At 43.9% G+C, this 19,093-nt stretch overlaps 1 protein-coding gene across 5 annotated transcripts in view; it reads right to left on the reverse strand.

The window, feature by feature from the left end:
- The window catches only part of KLHL18 (kelch like family member 18), a 61,977-nt gene that overhangs the window by 16,482 nt on the left and 26,402 nt on the right, over positions 1-19,093 (reverse strand). For all 5 annotated transcript variants that reach the window (XM_002813809.6, XM_009239092.4, XM_009239091.4 and 2 more), the window contains 3 exons: positions 10,492-10,622; positions 7,595-7,735; positions 197-395 (listed from right to left, as the gene is read on the reverse strand). In XM_002813809.6, the coding sequence (XP_002813855.3) occupies positions 197-395; positions 7,595-7,735; positions 10,492-10,622 (471 nt within the window). The remainder of the gene's footprint in view (positions 1-196; positions 396-7,594; positions 7,736-10,491; positions 10,623-19,093) is intronic.

Raw genomic sequence — 19,093 nt, forward strand, 5'->3', positions numbered from 1 at the left:
TACTGTCTCAAAAAAATAAATAAAACATAGAACGTTTTCATGAAAAATGCATGATACAGTAAAACAAGCCCCATAATATACAACAGCCACATATATGTCATGATCTTAATTTTGTAAAAAAATAAATAAATAAAACAATGATTATAAAGAGCAGCGTCTCACGTCACCTGCACGGACTGCTACTGGGCTCACATACCTGCTCCTCAGATTTGACATTCAGCTCATCCCGAGACACCAGCTCAAGCACGTCTTCCAAGGGCAGGGCCAGGAACTCTTCCGACATGGACACCTCCACAAAGTGCTGGTGGATGAAGCTGTTGGCAGAGTCGTACAGCACAGCACACATCATTGTCTCAGCAAACTGGCGCACACCCAGGCAGTTTTTTGGGTGAAGCCTTTGGCATAAGAAAAGAAAAAAAAAATTAGAGGAAGAAAGGATGTTATCTTTGATCATTCTCGGGCTGGTTCTGGGTAGAGCCACAGAATGAAAACAAATTCTTAACCTCAGCTTTGTTGGAAACTGTACTTCTCTGGGACTCAACTTCTAAAGGTATAAAATTAAGAAGAAAGATTATCCTCAAAGGTCCCTGCCTTTTGGGCCTGGTGCTCTGTGTGTCAGGTGGAATGAGCTCTCTGGGTAGTTCTGTAAAGTAACTGTCAGAAGGTGAGAAGTAACCGTCACAGGAGTGCATGCGCTGAAAATCTGCTTGAGACGTTCCACCACTGAAATTCCTGGTTGAGTGTCCAGGACACTATCTCAACTTTGGTCACAAGGAAGGCACTGAAGTCACAGAATTAGAGTTTAAAAAACATAGACAGGGCCGGGCACAGTGGCTCACGCCTGTAATCCCAGCACTTTGGGAGGCCGAGGCGGGCAGATCACGAGGTCAGGATATCAAGACCATCTTGGCTAACACGGTGAAACCCTGTCTCTACTAAAAATACAAAAAATTAGCCGGACGTGGTGGCGGGCGCCTGTAGTCCCAGCTACTCGGGAGGCTGAGGCAGGAGAATGGTGTGAATCCAGGAAGCGGAGCTTGCAGTGAGCCGAGACTGCGCCACTGCACTCCAGCCTGGGCGACAGAGCAAGACTCCGTCTCAAAACAAAAACAAAACAACAACAACAAAAAACAACATGGAGAGATGGCTTCTTTAATATGGGAACCCTTATACTTTTTCTTTTTTTTTTTTTTTTCCTTTTTTTTCTTTTTTGAGACAGGGTCTCACTTTGTCCCCCAGGCTGGAGTGCAGTAGCGTGAACCCGGCTCACATCAGCCTTGACCTCCTGGGCTCAAGCGATCCTCCCGCCTCAGCCCCGCAAGTAGCTGGGACTACAGGTGCCACCATGCCTGGCTAATTTTTGTACTTTTTGTGGTAGAGACAGGGATTCACCATGTTGCCTAGGCAGGTTTGAACTCCTGAACTCTAGCGATCCACCTGCCTCGGCCTCCCAAAGTGCTGGGATTTTTTCTTGTTTTAGATAGAAAGAGACTCCATGGGCCTAATTGTTCAGACAACCAGAAACAACAGCAGCAGCTATCATTTATTTACCATCAGTGAGTCAAGTATTTTGCTAGGCCTTTTATACACATTCTCCAGAATCTTCTTAACCTGTAAAGTAGTAATGCACTCACAGATGGAAAACAGGCTCAGGGAAACCAAAAATGGTGCTCACAGTCCCTCGAGACAAGCAAGTGGAGGTGCTGAGATTGAAATCAGGACTCTTGTGCACATTTCCACGGTAGCCTGGCAGACTTACACTCATCAGGGCTAGAGAAACCCAGGATAAATCCTGGCCTTGATGCTCATGGGGCAACTTGGGTGGGTTATGTTCTTCCAAGTGTCAGTAATTTTCTCACCTGAAAGAAGATGATGACAACAGCTACCTCTTAGGGCTGAGCCATGATGCATGGTACCTGGTATGAAGTTAATGGCCGTCTTAATTTTTTATTATGGTTGTTTTTGTTTTTTGAGATAAGGTCTTATTCTGTCACCTAGGCTGTATAGTGTAGTGGTGCAATTATGGCTCATGATAGCCTTGACCTCTTGAGCTCAAGTGATCCTCCTACCTCAACCTGCCAAGTAGCTGAGACCACACCTGGCTAATTAAAAAAAAAAGTGTTTTTTGGTAGAGACAGCGTCTCCCTATGTTGCCCAGACTGGTCTCAAACTCCTAGGCTCGAGTAATCCTCCTGCCTTGGGCTCCCAAAGTGCTGGGATTACAGGCGTGAGCCACTGTGCCCAGCTTGTTTTTCTTACTACTGTTGCATCTAAGAAAATTCCAAATGAGCCCAGTGCGATTCTAAAATCTTGGTGACAGCAGCAGACCCTGGGGGATTCTTATTTGGCTCCATGACTGATTCTCTGTAGAGATGGTATTGATCAGATTAAAAATTGGCCAGGCTTGCTTTTCTTCATTAGAAAGGTTTATGTCTTTTCCCCGACGTTGAGTTAAGGTTTTAGGCACAGGGTTATATTTATTTAAGCAATATTCACTATTGTCCCCTAGCAGTTGATCCGTTAAGGACTGAATGGGCAAGGTACCTTGGAGCCTGGCTTTATGACTAGTCAAAATTCTACATAGTTATTTCATTCCAGCCTGAGCTTGCTCTGTCCATTGTTTTGGAAACCGATGTGAATTTAAAAGAGCACAGAAACGTAAGCAGACAGCAAGATGTAGGCAAAGTTCATGGCCACTGAGGAATACAGTGCTGAAGGTCAGAATGTCAGCTCAGTCATCTGTCAAATGCCTTTCTCCTAAAGCACTTATAGTGACTGAATGAGACTTGTTAAAGCACTTTACAAATATAAGGCAGATATAAAGATAAACCTTCCCTGGGCCTCTACAGCATGTGCTTCACTATTTCCTACCACTTTGACATCAACCCAAGAGGAGGATTCAAAATGCCACAGAGCAGAAGCTGGATCAAGTCCAAGGATACGGGAGCCAATGATCAACGTAGCCATTGGCATTCATTTCCAAACTCTCCTTCTCAGGTTAGGATTCTCGTACCCTACTTTTGGGTGTCTCTGATTGGCTTGTCACAATACTGAGCACAAAACACACCTTTTTTTTCCCCTTTTCTTTTTTTTGAGACGGAGTCTCCCTGTGTTGCCGAGGCTAGAGTGCAGTGGCATGGTCTCAGCTCACTGCAACCTCTGCCTCCTGGGTTCAAGTGATTCTCCTGGCTCAGCCTCCCAAGTAGCTGGGATTACAGGCGTGCGCCACCATGGCCGGCACATTTTTGTATTTTTAGTAGAGATGGCGTTTCACCATGTTGGCCAGGCTGGTCTCCAACTACTGACCTCAGGTGATCTGCCTGCCTCGGCCTCTGAAAGTGCCAGGATAACAAGCGTGAGCCACCACACCCGGCCAAAACACATCTTCCTTTTTTTTTTCTTTTTTTTTGAGATGTAGTTTCGCTCTTGTTGCCCAGGCTGGAGTGCAATGGCATGATCTTGGCTCACCACAATCTCCACCTCCCGGGTTCCAGTGATTCTCCTGCCTCAGCCTCCCGAGTAGCTGGGATTACAGGTGCCCGTCACCATAGCCAGCTAAGTTTTTTGTATTTTTAGTAGAGATGGGGTTTCACTATGTTGGCCGGGCTGGTCTCGAACTCCCGACCTCAGGTGATCCACCCCCCCCTCGGCCTCCCAAAGTGTTGGGATTACAGGTGTGAGTCAACACACCCAGCCAAAACACACCTTCTTAACTGAACTGGGCTTTTACATCCAAGAGGATGGGGGATGTGAGGAGCCTGTTTGTGAGGCAATTAGTGGGAGAAAAGGAAGGAGAGCGGCCACGCAGGAAAGGGGCCCATGCCAGAGGAGAAGGGAGATATGAGGGAAAATAAACCTACAGCTACAGGGTTGATGGAGACCCACATCTTTCATTAGCCACATCAAAACCTTCTTCCTTGCTGACACAGCTTGACTTTGGAAGCAAGAAGCCAGCATAAGACATAATGCTTTATCAGAGGCAGGAAGCAGTGACTTGAATTAAATACTAGACGTGGTTCATTGATGCATTTGATGTTCCAATCTACCTCTGAGAGAATTTCAGAAAATACACAGCTCCAAGGCTGGGTGTGGTGACTCATGCCTGTAATCCCAGCACTTTGGGAGGCCGAGGTGGGTGGATCACTTGAGGTCAGGAGATCAAGACCAGCCTGGCCAACATGGTGAAACCCCATCTCTACTAAAAATACAAAAATTAGCTGGGCGTGGTGGCGCATGCCTGTAGTCCCAGCTGCTCGGGAGGCTGAGGCAGGAGAATCGCTTGAACCTGGGAGGTGGAGGTTGCAGTGAGCTGAGATCTTGCCACTGCATTCCCGCCTGGGTGACAGAGCAAGACTCTGTCTCAAAAATAAATAAATAAATAAAAATACAAAAATTAGCCGGGCATGGTGGCAGGCACCTGTAATCCTGCCACTCCAGAGGCCGAGGCAGGAGAATGCTTGAGCTCGGGAGGCAGAGGTTGCAGTGAGCCGAGATCACGAAACTGCACTACAGCCTGGGTGACAGAGTGAGACTCCATCTCAAAAAAAAAAAAAAGAAAGAAAATACACAGCTCCAGTGCTTGCCTAAAAGCAAGGAGGCCCATACATTTGAAGGCCGGAAACAGGGCCACCAGAAAAAGTCAACCCCAGCCTCAGGGGGAAAAAAAAGCAGCAGGCTGAAGATGTAATAGACTGAGCAGCCTCAGGAACTGTGGCTTTAAGAACTCTGATAGCATTGTGGCTTCTCTGTGCTGTCACATATCTTTTCCACTGGTGCTCAGAATGGTTTTCCTCAAGTCGCTGGCAATCAAATCTTGAAAATGATGCACCCTCGGCCGGGCATGGTGGCTCACGCCTGTAATCCCAGAACTTTGGGAGGCTGAGGCGAGAGGATCACAAGGTCAGGAGATCGAGACCATCCTGGCTAACATGGTGAAACCGCATCTCTACTAAAAATACAAAAAATTAGCCGGGCGTGCTGGCAGGCGCCTGTAGTCCCAGCTACTCAGGAGGCTGAGGCAGGAGAATGGCGTGAACTCAGGAGGCGGAGCTTGCAGTGAGCCGAGATCGCGCCACTGCACTCCAGCCTGGGCAACAAGAGCGACACTCCGTCTCACAGAGCGAGACTCCGCCTTAAAAAAAAAAGAAAAAAAGAAAATGATGCACCCTCAAGGGCACATAGGAAGTGGGGAGCTGGGAGACACCACCACATTCTGTAGCCAGGCTCAGGGAGAATCATTCCAAGGAACAGAGACAATAACAGGAATTACTGGAGAGAAAACAGAAAGCAGGCCATGGCTCTGGAGTCTGTGGCAGGAAATAGGAGAGGTATAGGTTTAGGTCTCAGAAGGGGTCCTGAAGGGCTGAATGAAAAAATGTCAAGGATAGACTGAAAACATCAGGTTTATGCGTAAGTACTTACTCCTAAAATGTTACTGGTGCATGCAAACCTGCACTGGCCTAAAAATGACTTTTCTTTTTTCTTTTTAGTTTTTAGAGACAGAGTCTTGCTCAGTCGCCCAAGCTGGAGTAAGGTGATTATAACTCACTGCAGCCTTGGGCTCCTGGTTCAAGCGATTCTCCCACCTTAGCCTCTCCAGTAGTTGGGACTATAGGCGTGAGCCACTGCACTTGACTAATTAAAACTTTTTTTTTTGTAGAGACAGGGTCTTGCTCTGGCATACAGGCTGGTCTGCAAATCCTAACCTCAAGCAATCCTCCTGCCTTTGCCTCCCAAAATGCTGGGATTACAGCATGAACCACCTCATATGGCCTAAAAATCACTTTTCTAAGCAACTTTTAGATGACAGTACTTTACAACATAGCCTGTATCCAGTGTTGACAGTGACAATCTCAAAAACCCCCTAGGTGGAGCTGTTGTCCATTGGTGAAGATTCGAGGCTCGCCAACAATCCTTTCCAGGATTAATCCTACTTTAGCCACAGAAAGTCATTTCAGCAGTGGTGAAGCCCAAGGCCTCCAAGCCTGGGGCTCTATCTTACAGAAAAAAAAAAAGAAAGAAAGAAAGAAAAAGAAAACAGGAAGTCATTTTCCAAGTTGTGTGAAGTCCAGTCTGTGTCTTAAAAAGCTCACAAACGAGCAGGAAAGATAGTGTGTGCTCCTCACATCTCCATACGCGCCCTCTGGCCTGCCCCAGAAGGCATCCCAGAGCAGGGACAAGCTTGGTTCCGCAGCTTTACTCTTACTACGAGGTCTTTATAAAACTGTGAACAGCACCACTTACCTCAGGATGAAACCCTTTTTACCCAGTGTTCAGCAGATGAGCCCCTCACTAAATCTTAGGCATCATTACCACGGTTATTTGACTAGCTGCACACACAGCAGTACTCAGTGTGATGACCATGAGCACCGTGTGGGCAGGATATGAATAGTTAGCAGGTGTGGTCCATAAGCTGCTAACTGAACTGGATAGGTGGAGTGAGAATGGGGGAGGGGAGGTCAGCTCCATGAGGGGATGAGGTTCGGAGGGCAGATCTGAGTCAGGAGGAATGCTGACAGGCCAGCTACCTAGTGATCAGAGTAGGCTCAGGTGAAGGCTGGGTGTGCGAAGCACCACAGACACAGGGGTGCTGTTTGGGTTCCTCCTGCCTGTGTGTGGCCCAGCACTAACCCACATCCCCAAGCCTCTGCTGGTTAAAAGGCCTTTACCTTATGACTAAGAGCTCTGGCTCCTGAGGGGGAGGGAGAGCCTTCTTAACTGCTCAGGCAGAAGGCCATAGGAGACCCATGAGGCCCACTGCCAAGCACTGGAAATAGGTGGGGGTATAATCCATGGTCCCAACCATTAAAGTGCATACAATGATAGTTCCCAGTGGACTAAGGAGGATAGAGAATTCCAGGAAGTGAAATTTGGGTAGGCTCTTAAATAACTGAAGTATGAAAAGGAAGGTCAAGAAATTCAAAGAGGGCTGGGAGCAGTGGCTTATGCCTGTAATCCAAGCACTTTGGGAGACCAAGGTGGGCAGAGTTTGAGACCAGCCTGGGCAACATGGCAAAACCCCATCTCTACCAAAAAAATTACAAAAATTAGCCAGGTGTGGTGGCACATGCCTGTAGCTCCAGCTACTCGGTAGGCTGAGGTGGGAGGATTGCTGGAACATGGGAGGCAGAGGTTGCAGTGAGGCGAGATCACACCACTGCACTCCAGCCTGGGTGACAGAGCAAGATCCTGTCTTAAAAAAAAAAAAAGAAAAGAAAAGAAATTCAGAGGGCAAAGTACCTAAACAAAGATGGAGATGGCTATGGAACAGTAGGGGAGCACTGCACAAATCAGTTTGGTGAGAAATCAGCTAAATTAGTGGCTGGTGAGATTGGAGAGGGAGGAACAGAAAATGTACATGTCAAGCCAAGGGAAAGGGCAAGCTGGACTACGTAAATCATGTTCTGAAAAAATTCGTCTTAAAGAAGTGGGCACTGCTACAAACTGATTTCAAGAAATGTAAGCTCTGCAGAATAACCTTTCCAGCTCACTCCCTTCATAAACCTATATATGGTCCCAAGAACTCAGCAAACTGGCAGAAGATTCCAGAAATGAAACAGTCATGTTCTTCACCAGGCCCACCACATCACCTCACCGTTCTCGGAGGAATGTGCAGCAGGCGTCTTTGATGCTCTGCAGCTGCAGGAAGCTCGCCCCCATCAGCAATGACTGGACATTTTGCTGGTCAATGGCAAGGTTGCCGTTGTAGGCAAAGTTGATCAGAGCCTCCAGGGCACTAGAGGAAAGAGGGAAAGCTGTGAGGTGCTTTCAGAGACGAGTCTTGGCCCACGGGAGACTCAGGCCCTAACTGAACTGACATTACTTAGCCCATGCCCTTTGAGATCAATCTATCTAATGGAGTAACTACTTCACCGCAGCCTAAAACTCATTCTACCAAGTTGTCTTCATTGCCCTACAGAAAATTCTAAAAAAGAGAACACAATCACCTACAATTTCACTACTGAAAAAGTCAACAGTGGTCATTTTTCTACATTCATTTTTAGTCCTTGATCGCCTACATGCATGAATTATATGGATACAATCATAAAATACTTATCAAGACTTTCCCATGTTGCTACACTGTCTTCATGTTTATTGTTTTTAGTGGCTGCTATATAATATTTCAACATGCAAATATGCTATCATTTATTTCCTTTATTGGTAAGCATAATAGCTATTACCATCTTATTGCTGTTAGAACGTTTTTGAATTATTTCTTTGGGGTAAATTTCTAGAATGAGATTTCTAACATTTTTTCTGCTTTCAATTCACACTGAAAATGAAATCCAAATTCCACCTATAAGGCTGCATGTACTCTGGTCCCTCTCCATCTGTCTGTCCTCCTCACCTCCACTTTCTCCCTTTCTTACTTGATTCCAACATTCTGGACATATTCTTACCTCAGGGCCTTTGCAATGACTGCTCCCTGTTTGGAGGGCTCTTCCCCCAGATGGCTCATTCCCTCACTTCAATTAAGATGTCTCAGCTCAAATGCCACCCCATGACAGGGGCCTTCCCTGATCACCCGAAAATAGCACAGACTCCACCATCCTTCACTAGCCTTTACTCTGCTTTACTTTTCTCATATCACTTTCACTCTTAGCCATACCATGCATGTACTTGGTGACTGCCAAATCACTACTAGAAAGCTGGCAGAGGCCGGGCGCGGTGGCTCACGCCTGTAATCCCAGCACTTTGGGAGGCCGAGGTGGGCGGATCACCTGAGGTCAGGAGTTTGAGACCAACCTAGCCAACATGGCAAAACCCTGTGTCTACTAAAAATACAAAAATTAGCCGGGCGTGGTGGCATGCGCCTGTAGTCCCAGCTACTTGAGAGGCTGAGGGAAGAGAATCGCTTGAATCCAGGAGGTGGAGGTTCTTGCAGTGAACAGAGATCATGTCATTGCATTCTAGCCTGGGCAACAGAGTGAGACTCCATCTCAAAAAAAAAAAAAAAAAAAAAGGCGGGTGCCTGTAATCCCAGCTACTCATGGGAGGCTGAGGCAGTAGAACTGCTTGAACCTGGGAGGTGGAGGTTGCAGTGAGCCCAGATCACACCACTGCACTCCAGCCTGGGTGCCAAGAGTGAGACTCCATTGCCCCCCCAACCCCCCCCAAAAAAAAGGTTGGCAGAATGAGAAGAGGTGCTGTTTTCTCACTGCTATACCTCAGATATATGATAGAGCTGTGCTCATCATGGATGTTCAGGCAATCTCTGTTAAATGAAGCTTCTGGACTATTCATGGGACGAGCATGCCTCCTTCAGACACACACCTCAGAGAATAGGAGGGCACAACTGCCCTTGGACACCTTACTTCTATGTCTTTCCTCATAAGTAACTGGCCTAAGATTTCTTTCTTTTTTAAGAGTCAAGGTCTCACTCTGTTGCCCAGGCTGGAGTGTAGTGGTGTGATCACAGCTCACTGCAGCCTTGACCTCCTCGGCTCACTTCCCACCTCAGCTTTCTAAGTAGCTGAGACTACAGGTGTGCACCACCATGCCCGGCTAATTAAAAACAATTTTTTTTATAAAGATGTGGTTTATGTTGTCCAGGCTGGTCTAGAACTCCTAGCCTCAAGCAATCCTCCCGCCTTGACCTCCCAAATTGTTTGGATTTCAGGCGTGAGCCACCTTGCCTGGCCTGACCTGAGATTTCTGCCTTGCCATGGGTATATAAATCCTCTTCCGGTATTGGGGCACTTTGATCATCCAGAGGGTAACACACAGTCTCCTAGCTCTTTTCTCCCTAGTTGTCACCACTGTCAGATTAAGAGGTTGGGCAATAACTGACTACCAGCTAAGGGGATAACCTTGGGCTTGATCTCCTTGAGCTTCAATTTTCTGAACCATGAAATAACCATAACATCTGCCACCTTTTAGACCTGTGTTGTCTAATATAGTAGCCATTAGCCACATGTGACTATTTAACTTTAAAATTAAATTGATTAAAATTAAACAAAATTTAAAATTCAGTTCTTCAGTCCCACTAGTCATATTTCAAGTGCTCAGTAGCCATCTGTGTCTAGTGGCTACCATATTGGGCAATACAAACAGAACATTTGCATCACTGCAGAAACCTCCAGTGGACAACACTCTTCTAGACTGATGAGAAGGGACATAAATGAAGACACTTATTTGAAGAACTATTTTGTCAGCTAAAATGACTAGCCCAGAAAAGTGCACAGAATAATATACCACCACTCTTAAACCCAGCCCCAGTCAAAAAAAAAAAAAAAAAAATCATGGAGTCTAGGTCCTATTAAATGTATTTCTCTTATAGTAGGGTAAAAACAGCAGCATCAAAAATCCCTTCATTTTAACCCTATCTCAGACCACTGGCTGAGGTTCTAATCTGCCTATTAATCACTTATTATTTGTGTAGAGCTAGGCTATTAGACACTGTGTCCTGCTGCAGGTACTCAACAGAACCGTGCACAGGCTGAAACTGCACCTGGAAAGCAGCCTGCGAAATCTAATGGTGGGATTCAGTACCTTGGGTCCATTCCTTGCATTACAATCTCATCCTGCTTGCACTCCATCATGTCATTTGTAAACATAGCATGGAAATACGGGATCGAGGCTGCTAAGACGATCCGGTGAGCACTGAATTTGTGGTCCCCAATCTGTGGGCAAAGTAAAATACAAAGACAGATATTGAGGAATGCAAAAAAAAAAAAAAAAAAAAAAAAAAACCCACCCCCCTCCACAGCATACCCCACTGCCCACTGCAAAGACGTTGAAGGCATCCCAGGGCATGGAGGCCAAGGCTTAGCATGATGACCCTGAAGTATTTTAAATGCAATATACTCGGTTACAGTAGAAGAATGTAAACAATACATTTTAATGAAGTGTTAAAATAGCTAAAAAATTTAAGCCTGAATGTTTCATGTAATTGTTTTTACTTATATGGTAGTCTCCAATGCACCCCTTTCAGCTACTCCACCAACTCAAATACCTGATTCCTGTAACACTTTATCCCAACCTCAGGCAGATGGACTAGACAAATGGTCCAAGAACGCTGGTGCTCCTAACAGTATGCTCCTCAAGAGGAGTAAATATGTAGTGACTGGGCTGGAGGCGGGGGCATAAGGAGATACACTGGTGTTGTGGACTGGCTGCTGCTCTGTATGGCTAGCAGGGACAGAGGCCAACTCTTCCTCCAATGAGTGTCAAATCCTCACTGACACACCCTTAGCCTGAGGAATTCTATAAAGTGTTTTCCAACTACCTGCCAAAAGGCTCTTCCCTTCAATAAGCCATTTATAGCTCCAAGCTATATAAACATTTCCAATTAAGAACTTCCTATTCTCCAGGAAGAGCAAAACAGTCCTTTTTTCCTTTTTATCAGGTTCCACATTAGTGAAATGCCAGAGAATCTCACTATCTGATGCTCATCTCTTTGTGTCATGTTTATCCAAGGATTGAGGTTGGAAGATCGAATCCTTGGATTAAACAGGTGTGAGCCACCGCACCCAGCCTTTACTCAAATTTCTTAGTTGTTCTATGAGGTTTATTACAAAAGAAAAAAACAACAACTAGCAGTCTCTGTTTTCTTGATTCCTTGCCCGTGATTCCTACTCCCAGGGGCAACCTCTTGCTTCTAGGACTTTTCTCCATCTTTCTAAATAATATGCTTACTTATTACTTGTTGACTTTTCACTTTGAGTTATTCCCTGTGGTACCCAACCTCTAAATAGCTCTTGTGCAGTCCCCTCCCACAACATGTCAGGGTTGGTCTATGTGACAAACAGAATATAGCAGAAGTGATGATGGTATGTCACATTCAAAGCTAGGTCATAAAAGGCACTGAAATTCCTCTTACCCTCTTCTTCTGGATCACTTGCTCTAAGAGAAGCTAAATAACATATCCTTAAGAGCGGCCCATATGAAGAAGACTGAAGACTTCTACGGCTACCTGAGTGAGCTTGGAAGAGCATCCTCCAGCTCGTCAAGCCTTCAGATGACAGCAACTTTGTGAGAAATGTCTAAGCTGCTTCTGAACTCCTGGCCCGCAGAAACTGTCAGATAATAAATACTTGCTTTAAGTCACTAAATTTTGGGCCGGGCGCAGGGTGGCTCATGCCTGTAATCCCAGCACTTTGGGAGGCCAAGGAAGGTGGATCGCTTGAGGGTGGATCAGGAGTTTGAGAGCAGCCTGGGCAACATGATGAAACCCTGTCTCTACAATAAATACAAAAATTAGCTGGGTGTGGTGGCGCATGCCTGTAATCCCAGCTATTTGGGTCACTGAGGCAGAAGAGTTGCTTGAACCTAGGAGGCAGAGGCTGCAGTGAGCCAAGATCATGCCACTGCACTCCTGCCTGGGCTGGAGTCCCAAAAACAAAAAAGTCACAAATTTTGGTGTAGTTTGTTATGCGGCAAAAGATAACTATTATATTACTAATCTAATTCCTATTATGGAAGATTAAGAATTTGTCCTGATACCTTTCTTCATGTACTACCCCATACACTCTCCCTATCTTTCCAATATAATTACGTCAAATTTTGGTTAAATTAATATGAAGAGTTGCATTAAGCCTATGTAAATATTATTTGTAGCCAAGCCATGCCGTATACTGTGAGTATATTTCCTTTTTGTATAATTTTTCTTTTCCCTAGAGCATAAAACTCTGGTTAATATATTCATTCAGGTACTCTATCAGTTGTTTGTTTTAAGTTGTCTGTTTCTTGAGACATTATCTACTGGAACTCTTCCTGGGAATTCTGTTTCCCTCACCTATACTAACACCCCTGTTTCCTGAACCCCACATAGTCCTCTTTCTTATTTATTCACTTGTTCTGGTAGAAAGTGTCTTCTAGGCTGGGCGTGGTGGCTCACACCTGTAATCTCAGCACTTTGGGAGCCTGAAGCGGGTGGATCACCTGAGGTCAGGGGTTCGAGACCAGCCTGGCCAACACGGTGAAACCCCGTCTCTACTAAAAATGCAAAAAATTAGCCCAGCGTGGTGGCGGGCACCTGTAATTCCAGCTACCCGAGGTGCTGAGGCAGAAGAATCGCTTAACTTGGGAGGCGGGGGTTGCAGTGAGCAGACACCGTACCATTGCACTCCAGCCTGGGCAAGAAGAACGAGATTCCATCTCAAACAAATAAAAATGTGTCTTCTAGTAGAGCCTCATAAAAAGGGGGTCTATGTACAATGTCTGAAAATGTCTTTACTACCCTCAAGCTTAGATAATAATTTAGTTGGTTAAAAAATTCAAAGTTTAGACTTTTTTCCTGTCAAAATTTTGAAAGTATTGCTCCATTGTCTTCTAGTTCTTTGTTTTTAGAGATGGGGTCTTACTCTGTCCCCTGGGCTGGACTTGAATTCCTGAGCTCAAGCAATCCTACTGCCTCAGTCTCCTGAGTAGTTGAGACTATAGGCATGCTAGTGTGCACCTGGCTATGTTTAAAAAAAATATATATATAAATATAAATATAAATATAAATATAAATATATATATATAAATATATATATAAATATATAAATATATATATAAAGAAGAAAAAAGTTGTAACTATATATAAATATATTTATTTATTTATATTTATTTGTATATATAAATATATATATTATATATATATATAAAAATATAAATATATATATATATATATTTGTACAGACAGGTCCTGCTTTGTTGCTCAGGCTGTTCTCAAACTCCTGGCTTCAAGCAATCCTCCCACCTCAGCCTCTCAAAGAGCTGGGATTACAGGTGTGAGTCACCACACCTGGCCTAGTTTGTTGTTATCGAGAAATCGAATGCTATTTTGAATCCTAACTCTAAGTATGTAACTGTGCTCTCTAGAAGCCTTTAGGATTTTCTCTGTATTCTTGTAGTTCTAAAATTTCAGTGTTGTATCTTGGTATTGGTTTTCTTTTATTGTGCTGTATCAATCTACAGACATTATTTCAGTTCTGGAAAAATCTCTTCACGCCATTTAATCCTTGATAATTTCCTCCCTCCTATTGTAATTTTTTCTCTTCAGAAATTTCTATTAGTCAGGTGTTAGATTTCTTGGAATAATCCTCTAATTTTCTTATTGTTCTTCCCCACTTTCCATCTCTTTCATTTGGTCTATCAGTGAGGAAACTTCTTCAACCCTATCTTACAATCTTTCTGTGTTGTAGGTTTTTATACTGGCTATCATATTTTTAATTTCCTAGAGGTCTTGTTTTCAAAAGCTTCCTTTTTAAAAGAATCCTGTTCATCTTTCACGAATGCAATATTTTCTCAAATCTCTCCTGAGGTAGTATATAGTTACAACTTTTTTTTCTTCTTTATCTCTCCGCTTTTACTGTTTCCTGAGATATTTTCTCTTCCAATTGTTTTGATCTCTGTCTCCTATGTTAGAGGTTTTCTTTAAATGTCTGGTGACACTTGGCTAGGGGGTAGGCTTGTTGATTTGTGGGCGTCACATTAGGATGATCAGGCAAGAATCGGCCATTTGATTGAGGACCCCTGGAAGTATTCAGTATCTTTAGGACTCTTTCTCTGGAGTTAATTTTATCAGAGCAAGATCTTCCATTCTCTTGCAGGGAAATATCTGTCGGCCTACAGATATTCTGGAAACTGGGTATAAGAGGAGGATGGTTCTACCATGCACTACTGATAACTCTTATCTTAAAGTCCTTATTTTCAGTTTTGCTCCATATTGCACCGCTTCTCCTATGCTTGGTGTGCCTGATTCGGAGCCTCTGGTTCAGTATCTAAGACTAAACTTCTTATCTCCTGAGAGAGTGGGGGAGGGGGTGCAGGCATCTAATTGCCTTTCATACAGACTTCCAAGTAATCTTCCTGTTTTCAGTATTTGGTGTCTCCAATTCTGGAACTATTCCAGGGTTCTACACTAGAAATCCTCTTCCTTCTCAGTTTCTCCCCCTGGGAGGCACTTTCAGTTCCTCTGGCCCACTAAGTCTTCTACACATGCTCTCTGGCTTTAATATTCCATTGATTTCTCATTTGCTGATATGTCCTTCCCCTCTTACTACTATTTTAATGGGGTTATGGAGGGGAATGAAAGTTAAATGTGTGTTCAATTGGCTGTGTTTAACTGCTGTGCATTTATTTTTCATCTAGAAAATAAACAGAAGACAAAAGAACAAGCTGTATGTGCACCAACAGAGTGACCTGGTTTCAAAAAAAAAAAACCAGCTACAGAGAAGATAGGCCTATCTTGGGATATGTTAGCCTGATTACATTTCAGTTCTGTATTCAGCTAAGGGGAACAACAAATTGGACCTTGTCTAGATGAGGAAGACCAAGATGGGCAAGAGTCTGAAAGCTACATCTTATAAGGAATAGCTAAAGGATAGTCTGGAAAAGGTAATTTAGGAGGAACATGATGGTTGTCGTCAAATCCTAGAAGGGCTATCACATGGATTAGGGCAGATCTAGAAAATTACAGGAAGGCAGATTTTCTTTTATCATAAAGAATAAGAGCTAAGTGCAGGGCGTGGTGGCTCATGCCTGTAATCCCAGCTCTCAGGGAGGCAGAGGCAGGAGGATAGCTTGAGCCCAGGAGTTCGAGACCTGCATGGGCAATATAGCGAGACCCCGTTCTCCACAAAAAGGAAGAAAAAAAAAAGACAAAAAACAAATAAGCATAAGAATAAGAGCTAAGAACACTTAGGGGGGTCCTGGACTGGTTTTAAAACTATTAAGTGACTACTTAGAGGCCTTCCAATTCTACAATCCTGTGATAACTACACTTTTGTGAAAAGCTTTTAAAAACCCAAACACTCTCATTTGTAATCTCAGTTTTTACAGGTCTCATTTTTTGCTGGGCACAGTGGTTTATGCCTTTAATCCCAGCTCTTTGGGATGCTAAGGTGGGAAGGTTTCTTGAGGCAGGGATTTTCAAGATCAGCCTGGGCAACACAGCAAGACCCCATCTCCACAAAAAACTAGCCAGGCATGGTGGTGCATGCTTGGGAAGATGGTTTGAGTCCAGGAGTTCAAGGTTGCAGTGAGCTATAATTGTCACTGCACTCCAGCCTGGGCAACAGAGCAAGAGAATGTCTCGAAAAATAAAATAAAACGTCACTTTAAAAAAAAATGAGATGATCATTTATTGAGCTCCTTTTGTATGCCACGGACTATGCCAAGTACCCATGCTGCACATTTTCTCATTTCAGTCCTCACAGCAACCCTCTGCAGTAGGCAGCTACTGTGAATCATGTTCTATAGATGAGAAAACCAAGATTTGGAAGTTAAGTAGCTCACCCAATGTCAGGTAGCTATTATGTGAAGAGAAGGAATTATGCTTAGGTTGTTACTGGTGGAATTGGAGAGGGACCTAATAAATAGCATACCTTCTCTCAGCTTGAGTTCTCAGTCAATTGAGAAAAAAATTATAAATAAAAAACCTACACGTGATAAAACTACATAGAATTAAATATACATATACACAGAACGAATAAAAGTAAAACTGAAAAAATCTGAATAAGATTAATGAATTATACCAATGTTAATATTCTAGTTGCAATATTGTACTTTCAGTTCCTCTGGCTTAATAGTTTTGCAAGATATTGCCACTGGAAGAAACTGGGCAAAAGGAAAAAGTTGTGGGCATGGTGGTTCACGCCTGCAATCCCAGCACTTTGGGAGGCTGAGGTAGGAGGACTGCCTGGGTCCAGAAGTTTCAGGCCAGTCTGGGCAATATGCCAAGACCATGTTTTTACAAAAAATAAAATAAAACAAATTAGCTGGGTGCAGTGGTGTGCACCTGTAGTCCCAGCTACTTAGGCAGCTGACACAGGAGGATTGCTTGAGCCTGAGAGTTCGGGGTTACAGGAAGTTATAATCACACCACTGCATTCCAGCCTGGGCAGCAAAGTGAGACCCTTTCTCTACTAAAAAAAAAAAAAAAAAAAATTAGGCCGGGCACGGTGGCTCACGCCTGTAATCCCAGCACTTTGGGAGGCCGAGACGGGCGGATCACAAGGTCAGAAGATCGAGACCATCTTGGCTAACACAGTGAAACCCCATCTCTACTAAAAATACAAAAAATTAGCTGGGCGTGGTGGTAGGCACCTGTAGTCCTAGCTACTCAGGAGGCTGAGGCAGGAGAATGGTGTGAACCTGGGAGGCGGAGCCTGCAGTGAGCCGAGATTGCGCCACTGCACTCCAGCCTGGGCGAAAGAGCGAGACTCCATCTCAAAAAAAAAAAAAAAAATTTTAAAGGTACGTGTGATTTCACTGAATTATCTTACCACTGCATGTGATTCTACAATTATCTCAAAATAAAACATCCATTTAAAAAAAGGACTAAACTAAGCATGGTGGCACATGCCTTGGATCTCAGTTACTAGGAGTTTGAGGCCAGCGTGGGCAACATAATGAAACCTAGCCTCTCGGGGGGCAGGGGGAGGACAAAGTGAATGGGAGATAAAAATATTATTTTCTTACCAATAAATGTAATATAAACTATAGCCTATATAAGAGGGTAAGTGGGTTTCCTATAATTAATATCTAGAATTACACAGGCCCATGCAAAGGCCACTTTCTCCACTGATCTGCAATTACCTCAAATCTCCTCTCTTCCCCACTTCTAAGGTGGCAAAGACATGTGAACTGGTGCCACACAATTTTTTCAAAAAAATTCATCAGTAAGAAACACATAACTGGTTGGTTAGAAAACTTAAGGCTATTTAGCATACATCTCTACCTTTAGTCACATTTTGCTACATACCCACCTCTAAAAATATACTTCTTATAAAATATTATCAATGAAATGGAATCAGAGAGTAGATTTAAAGTATTAGAGTTAGGTTCAAAGTCCAAGATAGGACAGAAAGAAAGAAATGAACCTATGGTATACACAAAACACTCTACACTAAAATAGCTACACCCACGAATACACATGGAAGCTGCTGAGGCTAGATCAGGACATGAGATCTCCTTGTGTATTCAACAAACACTTAGTGCCCATGCCCACACTACCACTGTGAAATTATTTGCAATGAATAGCATCTACAAAGTAAATTTGGGGCAATCATGGGACTTCCTAGGTATGTACAACACCCCCAAATTTGCTTCTAAGAAAAAAAGATCAATTCAAATGAGAAAGACTAAACCACTTCCACTAAAACTAGCAAAGACTCAGCATTCATGCCCCTTGGCTTCTACAAAGAGTAGATACAGAATTCTTCCTGAGCTGGGCTCTGCATAATACACTCTGAAGACTGAAAATGCAGTACTCCTGCTTGCCTCTATTTTATTTTTTATTATTATGGCCCTGAAACTTTAACACCTGTCAACAGCTTTGTTTGGTAAATTAAAAGAAGTGATGGAGTTACACAAGGGGGAAGGAGATTAGGTATATCAGTCAACAGGTAACTTAAATGTTCATATGTTGTAACTCTACTATACTTGTTTTGTTTGTTTGTTTTGAGACAGAGTCTCGCTCTGTCACCAGGCTGGAGTGCAGTGGCGCAATCTCGGCTCACTGCAACCTCCGCCTCTCGGGTTCAAGCGATTCTCCTGCCTCAGTCTCCTGAGTAGCTGGGACTACAGGCGCCTGCCACCATGCCCGGCTAATTTTTTGTATTTTTAGTAGAGATGGGGTTTCACCATGTTAGCCAGAATGGTCTTGATCTCCTGACCTCATGAACCACCCGCCTCGGCCTCCCAAAGTGCTGGGATTACAGGTGTGAGCCACTATGCCTGGCCTATACTTGGTTTTTAAAATCATGAAAATACTATTCCTTTGGTAAATGTTTGAGATCAGTGCCTTCTATGATTCAAGAACAGCTATGAAAAGCAAAGTGATATGATGTGAGGCTGACTAAATAGATGGGACACTCAAGAATTCTACGTGTTACTTTAAAAGTATCAAGAGGCCAGAAGATTGAGGTCATCCTGGCTAACATGGTAAAACCCCGTCTCTACTAAAAATACAAAAAATTAGCCGGGCGAAGTGGCAGGCGCCTATAGTCCCAGCTACTCAGGAGGCTGAGGCAGGAGAATGGCGTGAACCCGGGAGGCGGAGCTTGCAGTGAGGCGAGATCACGTCACTGCACTCCAGCCTGGGCGACAGAGCGAGACTCCCGATCAAAAAAAAAAAAAAAAAAAAGTATCAGGAAACCGGGGA

This window comes from Pongo abelii, chromosome 2 (genome assembly GCF_028885655.2).
Source record: "Pongo abelii isolate AG06213 chromosome 2, NHGRI_mPonAbe1-v2.0_pri, whole genome shotgun sequence".
Classification (NCBI taxonomy): Eukaryota; Metazoa; Chordata; class Mammalia; order Primates; family Hominidae; genus Pongo; species Pongo abelii.